The sequence below is a fragment of the Channa argus genome, chromosome 13 (assembly GCF_033026475.1).
Source record: "Channa argus isolate prfri chromosome 13, Channa argus male v1.0, whole genome shotgun sequence".
NCBI lineage: Eukaryota > Metazoa > Chordata > Actinopteri > Anabantiformes > Channidae > Channa > Channa argus.
The window spans coordinates 2,891,274-2,918,157 of NC_090209.1; the positions used below are offsets into that span (position 1 = coordinate 2,891,274).

General features: G+C 37.3%; 1 protein-coding gene across 3 annotated transcripts in view; it reads left to right on the top strand.

Moving 5' to 3' along the window:
• The first annotated feature begins 1,365 nt into the window (after positions 1–1,365).
• Positions 1,366–26,884, top strand: part of acss2 (acyl-CoA synthetase short chain family member 2) — a 28,103-nt gene continuing 2,584 nt past the window's right edge. The window contains exons 1-18 of one of the 3 annotated variants that reach the window (XM_067527101.1): positions 1,366–2,157; positions 5,664–5,859; positions 12,804–12,895; positions 13,244–13,347; positions 13,426–13,498; positions 15,624–15,699; positions 17,432–17,543; positions 18,428–18,475; positions 20,794–20,931; positions 22,416–22,586; positions 23,617–23,750; positions 23,976–24,108; positions 24,346–24,402; positions 25,014–25,094; positions 25,239–25,347; positions 25,537–25,605; positions 25,818–25,994; positions 26,520–26,594. In XM_067527101.1, coding sequence (XP_067383202.1) covers positions 2,031–2,157; positions 5,664–5,859; positions 12,804–12,895; positions 13,244–13,347; positions 13,426–13,498; positions 15,624–15,699; positions 17,432–17,543; positions 18,428–18,475; positions 20,794–20,931; positions 22,416–22,586; positions 23,617–23,750; positions 23,976–24,108; positions 24,346–24,402; positions 25,014–25,094; positions 25,239–25,347; positions 25,537–25,605; positions 25,818–25,994; positions 26,520–26,594 — 1,972 coding nt within the window. In that variant the 5' untranslated portion in view covers positions 1,366–2,030. The remainder of the gene's footprint in view (positions 2,158–5,663; positions 5,860–12,803; positions 12,896–13,243; positions 13,348–13,425; positions 13,499–15,623; positions 15,700–17,431; positions 17,544–18,427; positions 18,476–20,793; positions 20,932–22,415; positions 22,587–23,616; positions 23,751–23,975; positions 24,109–24,345; positions 24,403–25,013; positions 25,095–25,238; positions 25,348–25,536; positions 25,606–25,817; positions 25,995–26,519; positions 26,595–26,884) is intronic. The other 2 variants (XM_067527102.1, XM_067527103.1) reach the window with 2 other exon arrangements.

A 26,884-nucleotide genomic window follows, 5' to 3' on the forward strand; every position in this document is an offset into this window, starting at 1 on the left:
AGTAGTAGTAACTGTGCACTACTATTATAATTTGGACAGTGCATGGTTTCTTTGTGTAATTCTTGAATCCAAGGTCCGAGGAAATGTGTTAAGAAGAAAACAGTTTCTCCTAATCAATCTATATTTCTCCAACAGATGCAATAATATGTATTCTTTAGACATCACAATGAGCAGAATCACCAGTATCACTTGGACATTTCCCCAGGCTGCCCACCTAGAACTGCTCCTTTGCATAAATTACACTTGATATATCTTTTGTTTTTCCTGAAGTTAATACCAAAAATAACATTTTTTTCCATCTAAAGTCATGAGACTGCTTTTCACCTGTCACCTATTCCCAAGATATGAATGCATGTATAGAAAGAGCCTTAAATCCTCCAGTTGTCCACAATTTAAAATATAGCAGTTACTGGGAACAAACTACTTAACCTGTTTTATAAACTCACAAATTGAAATCAACCAAACTAAGATAGTAATTTCCACATGCAATGTTTAAAAAAAGAAGACATTTAACGGTTAGAAGACCTATTGCTTATTTGCTTATATAACAATATTTTAAGGGCAGCCATTTGATATTTACTTTGAATTTGAAACAGCAAGGTATATTTCACAGTTTACTGTCAGGGAAGAGTTGAGTCACACTGTACACACTGGGGTCCATGTAATCTGTGCTGACAAAGGACAAAATCTGTCTTGTTATATTGGTTGTGTTTTAAAGGGTTGGGCTTTTAAACTGGTTATCAATCTGTGATATGGGTGTTGACATATCCGTTTGTATGTCCGCTGGGTTAAGTGATAAAGTATAATTTATTATTTTTAGTTTGTTTATTTGTTTGTTCGAATGTTTAATTGCGTTTCCTACATCAGTGGTGTGTTTGAATTAAGAAGGTTAAAAAAGTCAAAGTCTCTTTTTCCTTTGTCAGCATGTGTACATTTTTAACTTGTTGGCTTAATGAAAGAAATCAGTGTTCTTACGTTTTATTAAAATTTTCTCCACATTTCCTAAAATACAAGTGTAAAACACAAATCATGTCCATAGAGAGCAGTGTTTCACTACACTGATAAAAAACACCAGATATTATTTCGAGGCATTTTAATATCTGAAAAATTATACAAATAGGACTTTGTATTCTTAATAACTTGTATTTAAAAAATACAACACCTTTAGCACTTAGAAAAGCCACCTTCTTTCTACAGATTTACACATTCGTAAAGCAACAAGTGATCGCATGTACCACTGTTACTGCTGTAAATTGGGAGCCTTCACGCACTACCGGAAGGAAACGTGAGCTCTGATTGGATGAAGTTGAGGGCCAAGCAGAACCAAACAGCTTTGCTTGTCAAAAAAAAAAAAAAAAAAAAAAAAAAAAAAAATAAGACCAAGGAAGAAGAAGCAAGCGAGTGACAGAAAAACACTTGCCTTCCTTCTCTCGGACAGCATGAGAGAAAGTCTGCTGACTCAAAGGAAGCTGTTTATTTTGGGCAGTAAGAATACATCAGGTCTATAGAGCTAAACTTGAAGGGTTTTAGCCTTGAAGCGAAAGTGATTCTCGCTCGTTTTCCTCTTGTGCGTTGGTGAGCTAGCCTAGCATGTTAGCTTAGAATAATACCCACTCACCCGTGTCCGCGTCTACAGGACGTTACAATCAGGAGCGAAGAGATTCGTCCGGAGGTGCATAATAACTGATGTGGACTTTTCCTTAACATCTGTTGCTACACATCTTGGCTATAAACTCGTGTTTTGCACACAACGTTTTAACAAATCAACCCCCAACAAAACCACCGTGCTAACTAAGGAAGTTTGAATGAACTTTGCTGCTGGCTAACACCTTGCTAATGTGTAATGTTGGCGTCATTAATTCATTGTGTGGTTTGAAGGACATCGGTGCAGCATCTCGGCTCATCCTGTAGAGCTGATATTGATCGTCGGACTAACCATCTTGGCCGTCCAGTCGTGTTTTCAAGAAGCCAGTTTGGTAGCATAGTTCGTTTTACTGACGAATAAGTTAAGAGAGTAAACGGTTTAAAAGATGATTCCAGACCAAGTGCCCAAGGAAGACGTCTTCCACGGCTCTGATGACTTAAAAAAGGAGGCTCACATCTCCAGCTTTGAGAAGTATAAAGAACTCTACACGAAGTCTGTAGTAAATCCAGACGGTAAGTCATAAGTACAATTAGCCACACAAGTAAAGACTACTGGGGAAAATTACCATGTTACATTTACTCAAATACTGGATTTAAATACATATTTGAGAAAATTAAAGCGTACTTTTCATTTTTCACTACTTTTACTTCCCACTACATTTCAGAGGGTACTTTTTACTTCACTATATTTATGAGAACTTTAGGTACTTTGCATATTAAGCTCCACCCAAAACAAAATATCCCAAAACCAGTGGACATGCTATGATGCTGTTAAATTATTATGTCTCAAAATAAATGCAACTAGAGCTGCAATGATTGTTAACAAATTTGCTTGTGAGCATAAATTGATATTTTAAAACAATTTTGTTAATCATTTATGTCTTATCAAATGGGGGGGGGGGGGGATAGAATTATACAAGATGGCAGACTGACAACCTCAGCAGGAAATTGCGTGATTTTCTTTGGGGGTGGGGGGGCTTCCATTTGCAAAATTGCACTTGGCATAATGATAATGTTTATGAAATTGTGCTTTCTAATTAATATTTCTACTGTAAAGCCTAGTTATTTGATATCCACGTGTAAAACTATTCATATTTCCAATACTGAATTTTAACATTCACTGCATGGTCAACATTCTGAGAGTGGAGCTGATTTTTAGCACACCTTGCTTTCAACATTGTAGCTGAGAAACGCACTTTGACTTAACAAATGTAGACTTTAGCTCTATTTCTGACTTTCTTAATTTGCTGTGAATGTTAAACTGCAACAGAATCAGTGTGACAGCAGATGGATGGGACGTGCGCACAGCCACTGTAGCTGCACTGTGATTACTGCTTTTCTATTATAGCAAACAGGTCAGATGCTGTACATAGATTCCAAGTTTCTGGAGTCTTAACAAATAGGCTGTGTTCAGGATTTGTCTCTGCATTTTTAGTTACAATAAATACTTTTTTATTGATAGTTCCTGTCATGTTTAATTAAAGATTTTAGTGTTGCTTCTTAGATAAAGTCATATTTGCAGCATTACTAGCATGGAACGCCACCGATGTAGGCTAAGCAGGAGTGGGTCTGATGGAGGCCTTTGCCACATTTATTCTGGCCAAAAATGGCATTTGTAACTACTAACAACTACCTACTAAAACACTGATTACACACTTAAAGAAAATACAAATGTACAGTACACCCAGGCTTAGTAACAATTTGCCTATGATTACAAAACAAATATCAAAACAATATTAAACACTTCAACATTGAACGTGTTTTCATATCAATATGATACAGTTCTTTATCATCTCTTTCAGTATCCATGTTGGTTGAAATCTTCATACCACCTTCCTTTAACTGCATACGCTTTATGAGGAAGTCCTATTAGCCATGTCATATGCCGAATCTTGTTGACAGGTGTAAACTATTTTCTGACAGTCACCTATTTCTCTGCAAGTGTTTTTCACTGCCAGCTTTTTGCATCTCTCTGCTGTTCCCCTCTCTCATTCAGTTTCACTTACACATAACTATGTTTAGCAGTCACAAAAACAGCTTAAAACTATTTGAGCTGATCTAAGTGAATTATTCACAAATTTATATTGTACATTTTCTTGTGCCATCTGGTAAAAATCTTAATAATACTTACTGGATGTTGTTTGTCAACCTTTGTTGTGGTTGAGTTGTGACAGATCACATTTTGGAGAGCTGCTGTGCTTTGGTTATTAATACCTCACACTGAGGCAAAATTGAAAATCTGTTTTAGTTTCCTAGCTAGCTTACTGGTGATATTTTAAAGTAACTTTATTGTAGTGGAGTTTACTTGGTGAGATGGTGAGAAAATGTGTTTACTTCTCATTATCATGGCAAAGCTATAATGCTATGGCATTTTATTTTAACATAACCTACTTAATAAAAAAGGTCAGTCAGCTTCTTTCAACTGCAGCAGAGTTTGACCTTTTAGAAGGGAGTGGTTTACAGACCTGTGTGTTTGTGTTGATGCACCAATCAGTTCTATTTTAACCAGAAATGGCACAGATCAGCCCTAAACAAGCAGCTAAATATATAGCTACTCCATATATTTATATTTTCTACACATTGTAACCAGGGTAATTTGCTTTCAAACAGTGTAAATTTGACTGCCAGCTGCTCAAGTCTACAAAAGATTTTGAAATAAATCAATATTTGGGAAACACAGCAGAAAGTGAAAAATATTTATTTTTCAAACTTTATTTCATAATATAGTATACATACAACAAATGTAGTAAGGAAGTGGTAGAAGCTGTTGTTGAGAACACCTCTGCAAATTACAGTTTATGTTCACATTTAGCCAGCAGCCTCTTGCTTTTAGCCAGTACTGATGCTGCTGGATGAAAGGACAACATTTCAAACAACAGCAGGTCTTTGCTGCTCTCACTAATAAACATTAATTCTATGAGTAAGTCGTTAATTAAACTGACTCTGTGTTGCCAGTGTCTGTGTAGATCTAGTTCATCTTGGAAACTCTAATTGCCGACGCAAAGATTGTATGCAGGTTGAAATACTTCAGCCAGTAATAGGGCCTCAATTATTTGTGGCAATTAATCTCAAACCCAGCCTGCCCACAATTTCCTTTTTACCCTCTATTTCTCTCCATGCTCTGTACATGGTTTGTACAACACTGCTTTTGAAAACCATATTTTTTTGGCAAATAGAGGCAACTTCCGGCAATGTTCTAGTTACTGTAGCTGAGAAATATTAGACTAGTTTAAAATCATTTTGAGAAATATAATAATGGTTAGGAACTGAATCTTAAGACTTCACAAGAGCAGAGCCTTCAGTCCTTTGTATTTTTGTCATTGTCTTATCTGGTGTGGTATTGGCAAAACGTTTGAGAGTAAGAGTAGAAATTCACAACACAATACAGTACAATACAAGGGTGGTATCTGACTCTATACCCAATACTGGTATCTGAACATACCTATTTAAACCGTGATGAAATAGGAAAAGTAAAAGACTAAAAGGGAAGTGAAAATGTTGCTTCCACCAAGTGACATTTTTTGAATATGCTGTTGATATTTTACTGATTAAAAAAGTCAGTGATTAAGTACAAACAGCAAAAGTTCCACCTTTTAATAAAAATTCTAAATTGTTTGCTTCTTGCATGCTGTGACTAAAATCTGGCACAGGGGCCTGTTTCACCATCTGGATCTTGCAACATTCACAGTGTAATTTTGCAACAAGAAAATTTCCTCTACTGTCAAAATAGTAATCTAATTAAACACTATACTTGTGGCTCATGCAAGAACATGTGAGAGCCCTGTAGGTCTTACAGATATTGGCCTTTTCCAGTGTAGTCATAGAAAAGAGAAGTGGGAGATCTTTACTTTTATTGAATCATGCTCAATTAAAACAATTTCTACTAAGTAAGCTAAGTTAATAAAAAATAAACTGACAAAAAGTAATTTTGTTTAGTTAAATGTCTCCATTTCACCTGAGTGCAGTGAAAGTAATTAAAAGATTGTATTACTTATACTACAGTTTTTTCTTTCCTGCAGATTTCTGGGGAGACATTGCCAAAGATTTCTTTTGGAAGACCAAACACAAAGGTCAGTTCCTTCAATACAACTTTGATGTGACCAGAGGAAAAATCTTTATCAAATGTATGGAAGGAGCCTCCACCAACATCTGCTACAACCTCCTTGACCGCAACGTCCACGAAAGGAACCTTGGAGATAAAGTGGCCTTCTACTGGTTAGTGTGTGTGTGTGTGTGTGTGTGTAATGACTGTGAGGGGGTGGTGCCTCTGGTAACACAATAACATGATTAAATACCAGCAGATGTTATGAATTGAGCTGCAGCCACCCTCTCTCCTTTTGTCTTTCTTTCATATTTCTCCGTATTTCTTTTTTCTTTCCAGCTTTGGGTACATCTTATTTTCCTGAATTGCATCTACATGTCCCTTTGAGTCTTTTCCTTGCATCCTTTTTTTTTTGGAATAAGTAGTATGGGAACAATGCCGGTATACGAGAAAAAAGGGAATCGGTTTTTAGAAAAAACAAATATTCTCAAAACTGGCAAACATCTGCTTTTTATTGAATTTTCTACACTTTATTTTATTACTGTAAACAAGTCATAATGTAAAAATAGCGCATACTATGAGTTCACTCATATTTACTAACAGAGGTTATAGTGTGTAGCTTTGTTTCGTTCAGATGTTTAGGTTAGGACATTTGGGTTTAAAATCAAAAGATGGATATGATTTAGGGCTGTGCAAAATGACCATAATATCCAAAAAACAAATTTCCTATAAATTCTATGTATATGCCACTATGGAAGGCTCATTTCTTATTATAGCTTGAACTATACATGTACTTGAAAAACATTTACATACTCATAGTTGATTATTATTCTGCTTAGAATCCAGGTGATTCAGCATGGAGGCTGCATGCTTGACCATTTTTTGTTTCCCCCAATTGAGAAGAAAGATTTTCATAATCTGACAGTAATCATTTATTTATCTGAAAGCGCTTGAAGATCTATGGCCGAGTACATTCTATGTTTGGGCAAGTGCAATGAACCCTGCAGTTGTCTGACTGGGCACCTGAAAAATTAATTTGATGGTCTACAGTGTTTCCCAAACCCAAAAAATGTATTTGTTACTCAACCAAAATATAAGCATTGATCAACAAATATAATTTTTTGTAACTATATAAATTTGTTTGTTAAATTAGTTAAAATAATATTGGATTGAGAGCTGCAGGCAACATGTTTGATGTTAGCGTCCAGTCTTTGATTTCAGGTGAACCAGGGACTGTTCAGCCCTGCCTGCACATATAAGCAGGCACCACAGTTGTCCTCTCAGTTTGAGAGCTGCTCTTCACTGAGCTCAGCTGCAAGTTGGGGCGGCATAGTGTTGTACCTCATTCCTCTGGTAACAGAGGTTACCAGCTAAGAGCAGGGACATCAGACGGAAAGCCTTCATCGGCAGACGCAGGCATAGCTGGTTCTACTGACTCGGAGAAGAGTCCTGCTGATCAGACCTGTGGTCTTTCCCAGTCTTTTCCACAAATGTGACCCATCATTCCAGGGATGAGTCCGTTCAAAAAAATGTGCATGACTCTCCTACTTTGGTGAATACCTAGACAGACAGGACAGGCTTTGTGCTGGTCTTTCTCCCACAAATAGAAGCCAAAACTCTGAGGACAGGGACAGATGGTGGACTACTTTTTTGCCCATGTTAGCAGTGATCCTCATAGCAATTAGTGTACTGATTGAAATCAGTCCTCCGCAGGTAGACGACTCACCAACTGAGGTTGTTTCTGCTACCACCAACAGGAACAGTTAAGCAGTTAAGCTACGTTTGAGTCAAGTTCTGACAAGTGAAGACAGAGCTAACTAGCAGTAGCTAGTCAACTCGAAAGCATAAGGTGTTCGAGCGTAAGAACTTGGGGGCAACTGTGGTGACTGAGGCTTATATGTGCAGGCAGGGCTGCACATACCTCACCACGGGTTGCCAGCCTTCACAGTGTGAATAAAGGTGTCTTCAGCCAGGTCACACAAGGGCATGATGTCCTATACTTGTTTTGTACCGATTGAATTGACTGAAAGGGAACCTGCTCTGTATAAACTCCACCATTTTTACTAGATGGCTGAAAATCGTGCAACTGTTACATCTTAATTATGAAGTCTATTTACTATGAATAACCATCCAAAGCACAGGCTCTTCACTATTAAAGATTTCTATCTCTGTCAGGGTGCCAATGTCAGAGACACACAAAAAAGAAAAAACGTGTGTTCTGGGTTTTAGTATTAGAAATGATATCAGTTTATCAGTTGTGACATAAACATCATAAAATGCTACAAAGAGAGAGTCTAAAGCAGGTTCAGGTTGGCAAACATTGGCCTAAAAAATTCTCCACTACAAGTATCAATTTAAATCTTTTTCTTTTTCTTATTTATTCTACATTTTACTTGAAGTACAAAAGTAAAAGTGCACCACTAAGAAAACACTGTATCTTAAAGAATGCAGATTATGCCCAAACATGTACAGTAATTAATCGCTGCCATACAGTGTCGCATCACATTCTCTCTCTCACTTGCTTACTGTCAGACACACACACACACACACTTGATTGACCTTGCGATGTGTGTAGAATTGCTCTACCTCCTGAGCCACAGCCATCCCATATAAAGGGAGAGAATATGCCAGTTTGTCATCTTTGTCCTGAACGTCTCTCTCGTCTGCATTATCACTTATTTTAATGTTCTTTTGTGTCATTACTAGCTCCTGAGCTTTTTACCATTAGGCCTGTCTGCCTCTCTTGCTCTCGTCTCTGTGTCATTTGCCTCTGGTTACTGATGTGTTCTGATGTGAATGGTGAAGCCACAGAGTGGAATCCATTAGACTACACAGTTATTCAGTGAGAGTATCGCAAAAGAGGAAGAAAGGAAACATGCCTAATGCTGTTAATATGAACACAACTGTGTTGATCGTTATCTGCAGGGAAATGACCAAACAAAACTCCAAACACCAGACCCGTGTTTTCTTAATGATTAATCTGCATATTCTAATATTTTTTAGTAATTATGTAATTTTTTTCATTTCAAATGTTATCCACATTGGTCATTAGGCCGATGTGATATACAAATGACCTCATCCCACAGATCAAATGCTATGCATATTATATACTATAATAGTAACAATACAACAGTTAGTTCCGACCAAGCAATTTGATTGGACAAGTTGCTTAAATAAAGTATAACAGCACTGGGACGTTTAACTGTATCTATTCCTCCACGTCAAAGTGTCTAATAACCGTTAATTACACTAACTGACATCAAACTGTACCCCAGGGGTCACCAACCTTTTTGAAACTGAGAGCTACTTCTTGGGTACTGATTAATGTGAAGGGCTACCAGTTTAATAAGCACTTTTGAAATAACAAATTCGCTCAATTTACTGTTAATTATTAATAATTAAATTAATGATATTCATCTATGTGAAGACACAAATTAATGATTTCTTACAATACCTATCAAATGTGATTTAAAAAAAGAATAGCAACAAAAGAATTAGATGCAGCTCATTATTAAGTGGCACTATGGTGAGCTATTTTTAGAACAGGCCTGCGGGCTAATCATGTGGTCCTTGCGGGCTACCTGGTGCCCACGGGCACCATGTTGGTGACCCCTGCTGTAGCCCAAACAAAAAGCTTGTTTGGATTGCAGGTCTGAGAGCAGGAAGAGGTGGAGCAATGCACAGTCTGCTTAAGATATTAACTCACCGTATTTACACATACCTCCAAAGTGACTCTCAACAGACACTTTTTGACATGAATCAAAAGCCATGGCTTGCTGTAACATGTAGTTCTCATTTGATCATTCACACTCATACTCAGACACTGATTGTTTAATAAACTTCATATACTTAAGCAGTTATGCAGGACAGATGTCAGACTGGGTGTGTGACGACACAAGCACTGCAGCTCAGATATCAAGTTGAAAATGTTTACCAAGGTCAGAGTTTTATCTTGGTGTCAGTCATTCTGTAAATGTAACTCCCATTGGTCATCAGTGCCAAGTGAGTCATGGAGAACTTTCAGCTATTCAGGCCTCTACACACAGAGGAACTAGAGTTGAATGTTGGCTGGTGTTTTGCTTCATTCTATCACTTCAGCTCAAGCATTAGCTGCTTCTGAGAGAGTTTTGCAATCTTTGTATATGTTGAAATTATTTTTTTGTGCTGGAAGCCTGTGTGTGTGTGTGTGTGTTTAGTTTAATAGTGGAGACATTATTTCATTTGCTGTTCTGGATCTAAATCGTGGGAACATGTAACATAGGTCCTTTTCAAACTCAGGATGTCTAACATTGTTGTATTTCTTAGTCTGTTAATGCATTTGGTTTTGGTCATTCAGACATTGGTAAATTATACTTTTATGTTCCTCACAGCTTTATTTGGAGATACCCATAATTGTGGCCAGCAAATCTCTGCATCTTTAAAATAAATGTAAAAATAAATATCAGAATGTCACTGCAGTGCATTAACAATGTCCTCGTTAGGACGATGGGTAAATGTTTGAACTGTGGTTGAAAGACTGTTACCAAACTACATTTACACTTGTGGCCAGACTACATAAGTGTTTGAATGTTGTCACTAAACTCATTTGTATTCTATTTACAATAGAGGAGTTAAAACTGCAAGTTGTGAGAATCACAGTTTTAAAAACTTATCACAGTCCATCTTCTACACTTATGATGAATGTAGTCATTTTTAAATCAAAACGTTTTGTGCTGTGGTGAATTGTTACACAACTGTTGAAATGTAAATTTTACTGGGTCGACCTACTATTATTTATGTGACCAAGGTGCTTGTTCAGACCCAAGGTTAACATTTCCAATTTCCTATAATTTAACATTTTCAATATGAGAAGTCCCTACCTTTTATTAAAAAAAAAAAGAAAAAAGAAAAAAACTTACATAGTGCAGAATTAGGACACAGCTTCCTCTTTCTGCACTCCTCCCATTGCTAACTGTCATCTTTTTCAATATGTAGAGGTTAGCTGGACGCTGTTCACTTAGAAATTCAACTGTATTTATTAGTCTGGAGTCGAGTTATTAATTAGAAAAAGCTTACACGCACACACACACGCACAATTTACTGTGTGTCTGTGTGTGAGACCTTGAGTGATGCTTTTGCAAGCATGCAGTTCCCCAAATGCCCAGAATGACTTTATTTGTCATGAAGGGAAAGTTGACATTTACTCAAGACTCTTACAGAGCAATTGTTTTTGTAGCAGTAGAGTAACACAAAGACACACACACAATGCACAACAACAATCACCAGGTTGCATAAAATACACAAGTTTTCCCTTACTTAATTTTGGCCTCTCTAAATTTACCATAGGGTGTAGAAAAGAGTGTTTATCGGTTCTGCCTAGTGGCTGAGAAAGAGAGCCAGAAGCCAAGATGCAAGACTCTGAATACATGGGACGGGAGCTGTTGGACAGGATATAGATCCTGCTCTGTTTAGTAGCTGCACTCAAGTTTTACAACTGGGCTGAATCACAAGAATACTGAAGCTACATTTGAGATAAGATTAACCCGGTTGGGTCGTCTTCTTCTTTTCCTTTCGGCTGTTCCCTTTCAGGGGTCAACACAGCGAATCATGTGTCTCCATCTAACCCTGTCCTCTGCATCCTCTTCACTCACACCAACTAACTTCATGTCCATAAATCTCCTCTTTGGTCTTCCTCTACACCTCCTGCCAGGCAGCTCCAACCTCAGCATCCTTCTACCGATATTGGAAACCATACTTGGAAACCATTGGGGTAGCCAGCATTAAATGGCATAACAGATTGATGTGTTTAAATGATTTATGGTTTTGGAAGTTGTTCTTTGTCTTGGATACAGATGCACTTTTCGATTAAAGGTGTGCATTTTTATGACTGAAAGGTGTTCTTGCCTTGCTGAAATGGTCTTTGAACCTTAAACTTAACCCAACCATATCTGGAGGCTATAAACTGGCCCAATGTCAACCAGCTGGAGATCAGTTCAGTCTCCTCTCATTCATATCTCTTTCATACATGGTCTCAATTTTGCCAAAAAAAAAAAAGGAAGCCTATAGATCCATTTCTTTGGCTTTATTAAATTGCTAAGACCATCAACAAAATTGATAATGTGATTGTGGTTCCAGTGATTACAGGCAAATTACATTATAGATATAATTTACTGAAGTTGATTTTTCAGCTTTATTTCTACTTTTAACGTCACATTGTATAGCATACCATTACAACAGGAATAGCAGGCTTTGCACTGTAAGACTTTTCAAGAATAACACAGAATTTGGTAAATAAAAGAGAGCTGGAAGTAAGGTCAGAATGCACAGGGCTGCAACAAGAAATCCCAACCTGATTGGGAGGATACAATTTCTAACTGGCTGTTAGACGCGTAACTGATTTAATGAAAGGATCAGTCATTAATGAATCGACAGATTACAGCTCTGCCCAGAGTTTTTGTGTTTTACCACATCATTTATTCATTTTTAAGCATGTTTAAACAAATATTGATTAAGGAATGTTTGATTAATGCTTCTACCAACTTTACTCTTGATAAAATCCCCAAACTGCCAGCAGATAAATGTTGCTTCACAAACACCTGTTCTCAGCACAGAAACACAAAGAGCAAGCTTTCCACTATTTCATCTGAGTAAACCTACAAAGGTCATCTGGGCATCTGTGCACTGTGAATGACTTGAATGACTTTAACGTGACAGAGGGAAATTGACATTAAGTGATCCCCTTCCTGCTCTTTACCGTAACTGCATTAGACAATATGTCTGAAATGCTTAAAAACACATCAATAACTAGTCCAATAAACAAGTCTTTGCCTTTTGAGAGAATATTCAAGTAAAGCTGTCACTGATCAGTTGTGGAACAATTGTACTGAAAGGCAGGTTTGAAGAACACGTACTTTAATTTTGTTCATCTTAATTTATTATAACTCCCTCGAAATTACACAGATTTAGTTACTTTGCAGAATCTTAATATAATTAAATAACATTCTAAATCCACAATATTTTTGTGTGTGTATGTATCAAAGACTGCATCAATATTTACAGTCTCATATATGAAGTTGGTCTGTTTTAGTGATACATTTCTATTACATAATTTTTCTATACATTTTGATGTTAATTTTAGGGAAGGCAACGAACCAGGTGATGAGTTGAAGGTGACCTACAGAGAACTGCTGCACAGAGTGTGTCAGTTTGCCAATGTCCTCAAGTCTCAGGGTAGGTTCCATATGTATATACCGTGTGAATGCACGGCTCCCACATGTCTTACTAATTATTCACTATTCCACTGGCATTGATATTCTGTTTATTCTTGAGTTTTTATTGAAAAAAAGAGACCTTCAATAAATTAGTGTTTCCTTGAACTGAAGCTTTGTTCCTACATACTAGTAACCTCCATCTGTTCTACTGGAATAAAGGAGCTAGAAGGACTCCTGTGTATTAAACAGTTTTGTCACTATTCAGCACAAACACCTGTCTCTGCTTTTGTTTTATACCATGTTGTAAAATCAGTTAAAATATGTCTTTGCAGAGCTGATTTTACTGTTTTTATCCTATGTTCTTCAGGAGTGAAGAAAGGCGACCGTGTGTCCATTTACATGCCCATGGTAGTTGAACTGGTGGTAGCTATGTTGGCCTGTGCGCGAATCGGGGCTGTTCACTCCATAGTGGTGAGTTAGAAATGCATGTCGCATTTCTGTAACTCTTTACAAAATGAAGTGTGGATAAAAAATACCTGCTGTTTCCAGTTTGCAGGTTTCTCTGCTGAATCTCTGTGTGAGAGGATCATGGACTCCCAGTGTTCACTGCTCATCACAGCAGGTGAGTTTTAGATAATAAAAAAAAACAAAACACATGTTTTGTGTGGTGCAGAGAATGATTTTTCCTTATTTATTTTTGTCAGTATTTTTCTCTTTGGCTGCATTCATTTCACAGTATTGGTGGGGGTTGGTGGTCTGAGAAGCACCCTGATTAAATAGTTTATTTAGTTTATTGTCTATCAAAATATGACTTTGACATTTAGCTATCAGTTGGTCATCATCCAATGTCAGATCATTTAAGAGCTGCACTGCTGAAGGCTTTTCAATGTCAGATTTTACGTGTTGAATTGGTGATCGACACTGTTGATGGGAAACCACTCTGATTGGCTTAGTGACTTGGTGCACAAGAAGAGAAAGAAGTGGCAGAAGCAAGAAAATAACATTGTCATGTAGTTACGCATTTCTTCTGAACATTGCAATACAAGTGAATTTTCACAACAGCCTGCTTATCTGGAATGAAGACACTGAAGATCGACTGATCAACATGAATTAGGAGAGGCCAGCTCTGTCCCACATTGTATCGCCCTTGCATTTGGACCATGTTGGTACTGAAGAACATGTTTGGATTTGTCAGTTTTGTGAGTTCGAAGAACTAGAAAATGAATTGCGCGTTGTTTTCTATTGTTTATTTTGTTTTGTATGCATAGACTATGCGTATATTTAAAAAAAATCTTTATGAATTGGATAACGCTTACAAAGCTACTAATTTTACCTTTTCTAAACTTTTGAATGCATATGTCAAACTGTTAATTATTTCAGTACTTTTCTCTAACAAGGTGACTAACTGCAAAAATTACAGTTACATTTTTACATTTAGTTTTGTATCTGCAAACTCTGTTTTGCAGGTTTGCATATTCAGAACACAGGTGTTTGACAAATTTAAATGTTCTGGTTTTGCAAACAGTAATTGTAAAAACCTGAGGGTCTTTTAAAAGTAGAGGGTGGGACTCTCAGCTTCTTACTAAGCGATGTAGAAATGCTACATCCAATATTATTGGCTACCTTGCTCCATAAGTCATAGTCATTGCTGAGGTCGGCAAAATTAGCTAAACTCTGATGCTATTCATCATTAGTAAACAACATTGTACAAAACACAAAAAATTGTTGTATTGTTTAATGTAGTGGTAATGACCAACATCGCCTTTACCAGAATGTCACTGATGAAGACTGAATACTGCGACTTGTTGTTAAAATCCAGTGTTGCTGGTGCATCTACCAAAGCCCAACTAAATGGTACTGTAGTATCAGAAAATCCATGTGAACCAATCTTTGAATGTGGCTTGGCTAAATGCTAGCTAATTAGAGAAAGTGGTGGGTGTTAACGTTTCCTTTGGCAAGTATTGATTTTTTTTAACTACAGCCAGTGCTAATGGAAATGATGCAGCATGGCTGGATGTGACTGCAAGGACAGAGACCGAGGCAATATTGGTAGGTTTAATAAAAAAATTGGATGTGTTATAAATCACCTCACTGGCTGGTGTTTAAAATCCTAGTCACTCCATACCAAACCTTGTACCACATGGTTTAGCAAGATGAAGGAAAATATTCTCCACCAACTACACCTTTCAGGACCTGCGAAGGGGCAATTTTCCCTCTGCCTCTTATTTTCCAGTCAGATTTGGACGTAAAAATGAGGCCAAGATACTTAAGACAACCCTGTCTCATAAATATGGCAGTCCTATACAACTGAACGGCAAATGTGTAGGGAACCAAATTAGTTTATTGTTTTGATGCACTATCATCTTGAATGAATGAAGTGCTACTTGTATTAACAGGAAGAGTGGCAAGTAAGTAGTCAGGTTGTGTGGTGTGACAAAGTGCAAGACTGTCATGCCAGATATTGAGTCCAGAGTCCTGGTTAGGATAAGGATTGTGGATTTGTTTAACAGCAATTAAATCACATTGTGTGTGTGTGTGTGTGTGTGTGTGTGTGTGTGAAGTGCCATTGGCATTGGCTTAGTTTCACTTTTACATACTTGATGTGTATGATTATTATGTCCTGGTCTTGACCGGAACATCAGCTTAATTGCAGCATTATTACTCCCTCTGTTTTTTGTTTTTTTCTTTCTGTCTTCAACTGTGTTACTCTTTTAACCTCTGTTTCTCTCTCTCTCTCATTCTTTCAGATGGTTTCTATCGAGGGGATAAGCTGATCAGCCTCAAACTCTTAGCTGATGAAGCACTGCAGAAATGCAGAGAGAAGTAAGCTGTCCAGACACACAGGATGCACAGAGAGAGACACAATCAAAATGACAAATGACAGATGTCATTTAATATTTTAACCACTTTAGTAAATGATTAAGACAATCCTGCAGAACATCAAATGGCCTAATTCACTGCTAAACCACAGCAAAATCACATTTTATTTTTTTACATATGAACTCTGACGACTCATATCTGGACTTGTCATTACACTTGAAATTGAAACCACTTGAAATTGTTCAGGTACAAATAAACTGTAATAAATGACTGAAAAAATAACAACCAAATCTGCCATTGTCTAAAAAGAAGAAAATGCATATATAAAGGCAGATCAAAGAATCATAATATAATAATAATAATAATATATAATTCTATAATATATAATTCTATATAATTCTATAATATAATATTATAGAATTATATAATATATAAAGGCAGATCAAAGAATTACACAAAATAAAGAGCTAATTTAATATTTGCTACAACAGATGCAGTATTTGCTTTGAGAAGGCTGATGGAGAAGGTCAGAGGGAGTTGCATTGTGTCTTTGTAGATTTAGAGAAAGCGTATGACAGGGACGTCTGGAGCGGCAGAGAAGTATGTTGGAGTGTGTTAGTATGTTAGTGCAGGACTTGTATGAGAGCTGTAAGACCGTGGTGAGGTGCTGTAGGTGTGACAGAGGAGTTCAAGGTGGAGGTGGGTCTGCATCAAGGATTGGCTCTGAGCCCCTTCTTGTTTGCTCTGGTGATGGACAGACTGACAGATGAGGTTAGACAGGAATCGCCATGGACTATGATGTTTGCAGTTGACATTTTGATCATGTTAGATGTTTTGGAGATAAAGTCAGAGAGGCCAGATTGAGGTGGTTTGGACATGTTCAGGGAGAGACTGTGAATATATCGGTAGAAGGATGCTGAGGTTGGAGCTGCCAGGCAGGAGGTCTAGAGGAAGAACAAAGAGGAGATTTATGGATGTAGTAGAGAGGACATGAAGTTATTTGGTGTGAGAAAAGAGGATGCAGAGGACAGAGTTAGATGGAGACACATGATTCACTGTGGCGACTTCTGAAAGGGACCAGTCAAAAGGAAAAGAAGTAGTTGTTAGTGGTGTCTTCTATCAATTCTCTACAGAGGCACCCTATTGATTTACAGTAACTAAATTAGTACAATGCATGGGAGCGTGCTGAGATTTTTAAGGAAGCATATTCTGGCAACTGTAGCTCAGTTGGTGTGTTTCTGGGCAAGACACTAAATCCCCAGCAGTTCATTACCATCCCCAGCTGTACAGTGCTGGTCCAAGCCCAGTAGAAATTGGGGAGGGTTGAGTCAGGAAGGGCATCCCGCGTAAAATCTGTGCCAAATAAACATTCGGACAAAGATCTCATGGGATAAGCCAAAGGGACAAAACAAAAATAAAAAATACCGTATTCAAGTGCCCACAGCTTAAAGCCCAGGTTTAAGTCTGCCCATTTTTATACTCAATGCCTCACAGTATGAAGTACAACCATCATGAAAGTCCATAAAAGGACCTATGTTTTGGGTTCTCACTTCCACAAAGTACAACAGGTTTTTGCCAGCTGACCAATCAGAACGCAGTGGCCTTGAGGAAAGGGGGGGCTTAAAAACACTGAAACAAAATTGAACCATTCTCACCGGAGGAGTGATGAAGTAAGTTAAAGTGCTTAAAGTGCAGTTATATAATAAATAATAAACACATTTCTGTCTTGCTGCAGGGGCTTCCCCGTAGAGAAATGTATCGTGTTGAAGCACTTGTCCAAAGAAACAGAAGACACTCCTCTGGGCTCTCAGTCTCCTCCAGCCAAACGATCCTGTCCTGATCTGCAGGTAAAGATTAAAATGCAAACCCAACTAGGCTTTTCAGTCCAGGCCAGGTTCAAATTGACTTCTTAACGGTTAAATCATAATCCTACTCTGTTATTTTAAGTTCACATTCTCCACAAGGAAACTTCATTGCTTTATCTCTCCCATCTTCGTCAGATGAAACACATTGGAGCCAGTTTGAACTAACTTACTGTGAACAAAGGATTCTTTTTGAAAAAGATTAAATACATTTAGCTTCTCTGCCTCATCATGGCTAATTCCTTAAATCCCTCAGACCTACACAAAATCTGCAAAGAAGTGATGATGACACAGATGACGCTGCCGTTGTCCAAATGTGGACTTTGGTAAAGAGCAAGTATATCTGAGCCCAGTTCAATGGCAGCACAGACCATAGCGTCCAAAATGACCATGCAGCTGAAACCTCACCTCTTAAAAACAAGTTTAAACTAAAACTGAATATTGGCACTGCACTAGTTTTAGTAGTTTTACCTAATAAACTAGACAGTGACTATATTTAGGAACTAGCCTTCTCCTTTCAATATAATGTTATGTTTTTGTGTTAAAAGTAGATGCTTCTGAATTTTGACTGTTATCATTGACTTTTCTTTGGCTGTTTTTGTTTAGTTTGAGAAATTCAGGAACACTATAGAGGTTTTTCTGTAAAACTGACCCTGTAGTGTCAAAGTGTTTTTACATAACCAATCCTGAACCCTCCCTAAAACTTCCCTCGATGTCTCAAGTCAAGATGACATTGTGGATCCTGTGTTTTAATTATTTTTTTGCTTTATTTATTTTGGGTTTTGGTAGTTTGGGTTTATAAATTAACAGCGTCTCCCCCATTAACCTCTCCTTCCTCCTCCCTTCCTCCTTTCCTCCCTCCCATCTAGCAGGAGAAACAGACAGGGAGAATAAAGAAAACACATCCAGTTCCGCAGGTATTTTCATATCCTCCTCCCTCCACTAAACTGTTTAACATCTGTTTTTGCTCTTTTAAGGGGCATCATCCACAGGCAGAATTTGCATTGTTTGCACTGTTGAAGGGTAAAAAGAATAAATTAAGCAAGGAAATACAGGCCATTATACTAATCAAACATAACAAACTGTTAATGCTGATTTATTGTTTTCACCCACCAAGTGCAAACAACTGTTATTCCTGACATTTATAACAGTTCAAGCTAGAATGTTTGTGAACATGAAAAATGTTTTTCCCTAAATGAGAATGTTTATTATCTGCAGCTGAAATAAAAAAATCAATAAAAACCCAATTCACTTAATTCACTTGGGCCTTTAATTAACAAAATTTCAAAAATAACATTTTCAGTGCTTTCACTGACCAACTTAACTTATTTGGTCAATTAGAACTAAAACAATTAGAACCAGTGTTTATCCACACAACTCCTAGAGTGAGCACAGAAAGTCACAATGAGGAACATTATTTTTATAAAATGTGCAGCAAACACCATTAAACTGTAAGTTTCATCACCCACTTGATCCACAACGACGTACTAGATCAGAATATAATACGTTGCATAATACACCCCCCCATTCATTGCTAACAGTCTAGATGGTCTTTTCATCTTTTGCACCTGATGTCTGTTTTTCCTGACAACAAGCTGAAATGTGGAAACATTTGACCACAGAACACATTTCCTCTGTCTTTCGTTCCACCTGACATGAGTTTAAGCCCAAGGATCTTCGGTACTTCTGCATAGAATTGATGTCTTCCTTCCTTGTTACAACACGGGTTTAGATTACATTTCAGGATGCAGCGGTGGACTATGTTTAGTGAAAAGTAATCTATGTGGATAAATTCATAATCGTAGCATTACGGTTTCTCATGTGATGCTCCTGAAGGTCACACACATCCAGCAGTGTTTACAAGAATTTAGTGGATGCTCCTTTTATACTGAATCTTGCTGCAGACACCTTTCACCTATTAACCTGCTGAATATGGCATCAGTAAGAACAGTGCTTCTTGATTATGATTAAATTAAATAAAAGTTATTTTTAAATGATGTGCCACAATTCTCAAGATTCAAAATTAAGAACACAAAGAACTGCACTGTGAATATAAGAGATGGTTTTGCTTTATAAGAGGGAAAGGTGTTACCCATGTTCCCAAAGGTTCAAACTGTTTTAATTTATTGATATAAAATGCAAATTCTCTAAAAGCGTGGAGTTGGAAGCACACAGTTTTATCTTTTATTGTCTGTTGTGATCACACTCTTTGTGTTGTGGTTGTACACTTTTACTTTTTGACTGCACACTTTTAGCAGAGTTGAGCATTTGTGTACAGTGTCAAACTTTTGTAACTGCTGTTACGCTTTTTCCCTTCACTTACTCACCACATGGCAGAAAGAATCGAGGCTCTGTGGCTCACTAACCTTTGTTCCAATGTTTATGCCCTGCAATGCAGAGGGACAGCTGCTGGACCTTTGCTGCAGGGGTTCAGCTAACCAAAAGAACTAATCCTCTGTATCTGCTGTATGTTTGTCAACAGATGCATGAAAACTACAACCCATCTTCAGGATATATTGCTCAGATGTACAGTTAAACACAGCCTTGATTCTTTCTCAGTAATCTGTTTGAAGAGTCAGGAGTGTTTCTACACCCTGACTACACCCTGGTGTTGGTGTAGTAATGCTCCTTTTTCACATTTAACAGTTCCCTATTGTGCTGCGATTCCTCTTTTTTTCTGCACATGGTTCAGCTCAAGAAGATAAACATATTGAAAAGCAACCCAGAGAAATTAATCAGGTGTTTTCTTTAGTTAATGTCAGTTCAAACAATTTAGAAAAATCTGAACGTATAGGAATTTTTCTGGCCAAAACCCAGGGCCCTGCTAACATATCTTCCTCAACATGATTTTATTGAATTATTTTTTGACCATGAGAACATCACTGAGACATGAATCTTTTTTTAGTGGACACCAGGCTTGGGTCAGTTTAACTGTGAAATGAGCTAATTCATTTTTGAAACCAAACATTCATCATTTGTTACTATTAATCTGAAGATTTTCAGGATTTTAATACTCAAATCTAACAACTATAAAAGGTTCCCTGGTGTTTCCATCAAATAGTAAATCGCCCAGCTCTGACACACTGAGAAGAAGTTACAATACATCATACAGAATGTATTTGTTGTAAAGAATGTCTATTGCCTGACTGCCAGGGGTTTTATTGATACCATGGATCTGTGTGCTCACAATCTGCTTTTGTCTATGTATGTTTATTTTATTTTTTTTTTTTTTGAGGTCCCTTGGAACCCTGAGGTGGACCTGTGTTGGCACGCTCTGCTGCGTGGAGCTTCAAATGACTGTGACCCAGTGTGGTGTGAGTCTGAAGATCCTCTCTTTATACTGTATACTAGTGGTTCAACGGGCAAACCGAAGGTAAAACACAACAGACACACTTCTCCATTTTCTACCAAGTTGAACATTCGTGTTGTGTTGTAACATGTTTAGAGGACACAATATTTAGCTGTAAACCATTTAAATGTGTAGACTGACATGATTTTGATGTACTTTTAGGTAGTTTTGCCCCTGTTTTCCTTTTTATTGTCATGCATTTTGCATTTTTCTGTGTGTTTTATGCATTTTGGTGCATCATTGTCCAGTGTTGAGAACCATCGATGGATTTATTAGTTGATGTATCACTTGATTAGATTTTATTCAAGGATGCACTTAACCAACTTCTTATGTCCAAAGATTTTATATTCAAAGCTCATTGTATCAGGTAATACTGAGTATTGACCGAAATAAAGTGCTGTGCATAGTTGTGGCACTAGAAGCTGAGCAGCTGGCTCTTGTGGCTAATTGATTGTAGCCTGATGGTGAAAATAGTTTTATGACATTGACACAATTTTTACTATGAGGGCTCTCAGTTGATCAGAAATTTTAATTGCAGTTAATTTAAATGAATCATACATTTTCATATCATCATAGGAGTGGGAACCTAGTACAGATTTGGTGAAGCTAACAAACTGACAACTGAGTTAAAATGTATTAATTTCTAGAACAGCAAAAATGTAAAAAAAAATAGTCCTATTAATAACCATTGGCTGAAGTTTGAAATGGAAATAAAGATCCGTTATTATCACTCATTGATCCTTTTTTTTTCTTCTCCATGTGAGGTGGATGAGCTGGTAGAGGGAGGCCAAGAACCTTTATGGTGGAGGCTGCTAACAGACTCCATTAGAACTTGCTCACTTATTAAATTATGGGACAAATACACATACAGAAAGCTGTAGTTTTAGCATAATGATGCAGTTAGCAATTCTCTGTGTATGAAACCAAAGAATAAAATGGTACCAAGCTTTTAGTGTAAAATTCATGTTATCCAAGACAAAAAGCTTTCAAACCACAATTCTTCACTGTTCAGTTATGGCTAAAAACGCTTACTTTTCTTTGTTTTCCAGGTTGTTTTGGCTAATAATGTAATTTTTTTTTGTTCAAATCGATTTTTTAATACTGGTATTGAAATATGTAGCATTTAGAAGCTGTTATCAAAGTATTGATAATGTATTATGTATTAGTACTGGTATCACGTTTTATTAATAGCCCAACCCTAACAGTGCTTGAGCTTTGTAGACAACAGTACCAAAGTGTTAATATGTGGGAATGTACAGTAAAAATACATCTTGAATTCATGGTCAAGGACCACCAGTAGTAAAGAGGACTATCAATATATATCTTTCTTGTCAGTGCGTAATATAAGTTCCCAACTCTGCCAGCAAATCAGTAGTGTCAGTGTTATTTTTTCTTTTTTTTTAAACTCTCATCTTTTCCCAAAAATAGGTGTGAATACAAAGTTTTAGTCTTTTCATCCTAAAATGTATATGTATACTCAATCCTCACAACTCTTTTCTCATCCTCAGGGGGTTCTTCACACCATCAGCGGCTACATGCTCTACACAGCTGCAACCTTCAAATTTGTGTTTGACTACCAGCCTGATGACATCTACTGGTGTACAGCAGACATTGGTTGGATCACTGGACACTCCTACATCACCTATGGCCCCCTTGCTTATGGAGCGACCAGTGTCCTGGTAAGTTGACGCTGAGGGACTGTGGAATTACTTTGTTTCCTGTTATTAACAAACTTCCACCGACTTGGCCCAAGGTCTCTCTATTGTGTGTTATTCCAGATGGTATATTATTTTATTTATTATAGTTCACAATCAAAGAATTCAGTACAGGCATTAAAATATTTAAGTTTTGTATATAACATTAATTAACCAACCTTTTTACACTATTCACCTTTCTTTTTTTCAAATGTGCATTTATCTCTGGTTTTGTTGTGGACATTGTGAAGAACATACTGACATTAGAGTAATTTAGGCATATTATGAAAAAACAATGCAAAAGTTAATTGTAAGTTAATTTAAAATAAGCTCACTTGACATGTTACTGTCTCTGATGAAACCCAGTGTCAGACTGGGAGTCTGATGATCACAAGAAAATCATTATAGTGTTTGTTTAACTTTACTGACTTTTTTTGTATATATTTTGGCATATGTGTATTACAGTGACTCTCCTGTATATACAGTCCTCCTTTTTGTGACCTGATGAAGCTTTCTAAATTTCTAAAGTTCTAAATTTCCTGCTCAATCTAGTCAGTCCAACCTTCACATGTGGTCATGAGCTTTGGGTAGTGACCAAGAAAATTAGATAATTAATTAAAGTGGCTGAAATGGGTTTCCTCAATGCTCCCATTATATTTGGTCATGAGAAGCCTCAGGACTATATTTGAAGGAAAACCTGGCTTGGGAGAGGGGATGTCAGGATTAGCCTGCTGAACCTGCTGCCATGTTAACCTGACTCGGGATAAGCAGAAGATAATGCATAGATCTTTATTTTTATATATATGGCCCATGATACAGAAATGCTTTATTGTGTTGACAGTTAAGGAAAAATATACAAATTTATATACAATAGTTATGTGACACCCACAGGCTAAAGATCATGCATTTTATAATGATGCAAATCTAGTTCTCAGTGACTGTCTCAAGCATTAGGTGAATATATGTTTTCCTCTCTGATGATGACTCAAACTTACTCTTTGTTTGTGTGGGTTAGTTCGAGGGACTGCCAACCTACCCAGATGTGAGCCGTATGTGGGAGATTGTGGACAAATATCATGTAACCAAGTTCTACACAGCTCCAACCGCCATCAGGCTGCTGATGAAATACGGCAGCGAGCCAGTACAAAAGTACGTTGCTCTCTCCAATTTTGTTTCTGTTTCAGCAGTTTTTGTCTGTGTCAGTTTCCTTCCAGGGAGGCTAGTTAGCAGCGTAATTGTTTGTTATATGATCGCTTTTACTCAGGAAATAGAAATAAATTGCATTTTTAGCCAAACTAATTATACACATAGACAACGCAATGTGGTTTGAGGCTTTTTGTGATTAAAAAACTAACTTAAGTTTGTTCTCTGCAGGTATAAGCGGGACTCTCTGAAAATTTTGGGGACGGTGGGAGAGCCCATCAACCCTGAGGCCTGGCATTGGTACTACAGTGTAGTGGGAGAGAAGCGATGTCCTATTGTTGACACTTTCTGGCAGACAGAAAATGTATGTTGTGGTTATTACACTCTTCCAGTTCTCTTAACACTAATTTGAAAAAAATATTTTACTTTAATAAATTACTAATGTCCTACATTCTAAATCAATTAAAGCAAAAACACAGAGCTTAATCGTTTTTGATTGATTGATTGCAAAATGAAGATGTTGGACCGTCCTTGGCCCTTTAAACTTTCCCTGTTTTGCTTTCTTTTGGTGAGATAAAACCTTTCTGTTTACCTGTTACAGGGTGGACATATGCTCACTCCTCTACCTGCAGCCACACCCATGAAACCTGGATCTGCTGTGAGTAAATGATGTACAAAATAAATGCACAATGTTTATTTAGTGCTTTTTTATCTATAGTGCTTTAATATTATAAGTCATAGCAAGGTAGGTTTATTTATAAGGTTTATAACTTATATTGAAATTATGAATTTGGGTTACTTCTCAATCCTAAAAACCTTAATTTTCTTGGCTTTTGGTTCGAGTTTTCTTTTCATACAATAGTTGGCGTCCTCTTTCTTTTACAGTTCCCTTGTAAATATTTTGAAAATGTCTAACTTATATAGCCGCTGGTCTACATTTACCTCTGTGGTAATTGAACAGTTTCCTTACTTTCTCTGCCCCATTTTAGTTACTATATATCCAAGTTATGTGTTAATAATAATAATTATGTGATAATAATTATGTAAAATTGTTATTTTACAGTGGAATCTGACTGAGAGACTTTTATTTAGGTTTTTATCCAAGGTTTTCTCTGGGATAAGTTGAAACTGGATCAAAAACCGAAGGCGTTTCCTGTTATACTGCTCATTAAAATCCACTTTCACAGTCTTATTAAAAAATTAATTGAGGAAATATACTTTGAAGAAAGTGAACATACTGTTTTCTGTGTGTCCTTTTGTGTCCTCCAGACTTTCCCGTTCTTTGGTGTGGTTCCAGCCATTCTAAATGAGTCGGGAGAGGAGCTGGAGGGGCCAAGTGAAGGCTACCTGGTCAGCTTTACCTTACTTTGTCTTGACATGACCTGAACTATAATTTGTATTTTTACTCAAACATTTCTCTTTATACGTTCACAGAATAGTTTTTTAGCCTTTGATTCATTGTGTGCATTGAACTCTGCTCCTGCCCTGAAACAGGTGTTCAAACAGGCCTGGCCTGGTATGATGAGGACAGTATACGGAAACTATTCAAGGTTTGAAACGACCTACTTCAAGAAGTTCCCTGGGTACTATGTCACAGGGGATGGTAAGAGACCACAACATGACATAGAGAATTATAGGATCAAAAAGAAAAACTTATACTGCAAACTGCAAAAAAGATGTTTCTAAATATTTTTTTCCCTCTGAGTTGACTGTTCACTGCTCGTCTCACTTGGCGCAGCACCTCTGCACCGTAGTGCCATTTACAATTCTTAACAATTTTTCCATCCTACAGGTTGCCGTAGAGACAAGGACGGCTACTATTGGATCACAGGGAGGATTGATGACATGCTGAATGTCTCAGGTAGGACCAGCCAACTTTACCTTGCTGTATTTCTTTCCTGTGTTTTCCTTGTATTGAAGCAGGCATGTAGTAACTGCTTCCATACCCCCTTCCTTCCTTTCCTAAGCCATCTATACAAACCTTCAGGGTTAGGTACAGTAAGTTCTAGCTGGTTGTCAAAAGATAGCAAAATATTTTATTTACACACACTCTGTCCCTCTTTTTCCCTTCAGGTCACTTGTTGAGTACAGCGGAGGTGGAGTCGGCTCTGGTGGAGCATGAGGCTATTGCAGAAGCTGCAGTGGTGGGCAGACCACATCCAGTTAAAGGAGAAAGCCTCTACTGCTTTGTAACTCTGAGAGACGGGGCGACGTACAACCAAACACTGGAGGCCGAACTCAAGAAACAAGGTTGGTAAACACAAGGAGCAACACAAATTAGGTTTATTGCAACTGTTGGCAATGAAACATTGAATTGATAATTGAAATAGCTCAACATGTTTAATTTTGCAACTAACAGGTGGTTCCTCCAAAATCAACACAAATGACAACTTTTAATGACTACTGCAGTTTTTTCAAAAACATCTGGCACAACTTATCGATGCAGCAAGTGTGCTTGAGAGAGAATGCAGGGGTTTGTTGACTGGCATGTTAGAAAGGCTAAGTGAATTGTCAAAAGAGAAGAGATCATTACCAGTCACAAACAAGGAGAAGGTTACAAAAAGATTGCGAAAGCTCTAAATTGGATTCTGATCACAAAAGTAAATGGCAAAACATAAAATAGGCAAAAAAAGTGCTTCAAAGAAACAGCATCTGCTGAAGTCTGTACATTAATGTCTACAATGGGTTTCTTACTGTTCAGCTTTATTTCCACTTAATATCTGTGCAATGGGATATTTATGTATTTATGCAATTATTTATTTATTGTTTTTGCAGTCAGGGAGAAGATCGGCGCTATCGCCACACCAGACTACATCCAGAATGCTCCAGGACTCCCCAAAACTCGCTCCGGTAAATTTACAGATAACTGAAATCAATGACACACTGACAAAAATGTATTTGTAGTTGAATTTACAAATTCAACACTATTCAATATAATATCTGTGGTATAGTCCAAACTATACCATAGTTTGACTGGTGACTCTGCTGTCGATAAGGAATTTCAGCTTCTGTACATCTATAGATCTACAGAAGCTGAAATTCCTTATCCATCTTTTGATTTTTAAATCCGAATGTTTGCGTGCGCATTAAAATCAATTTACCCTTGCTGCTCTATTGCATTAGGAAGGACATGTGAAAAA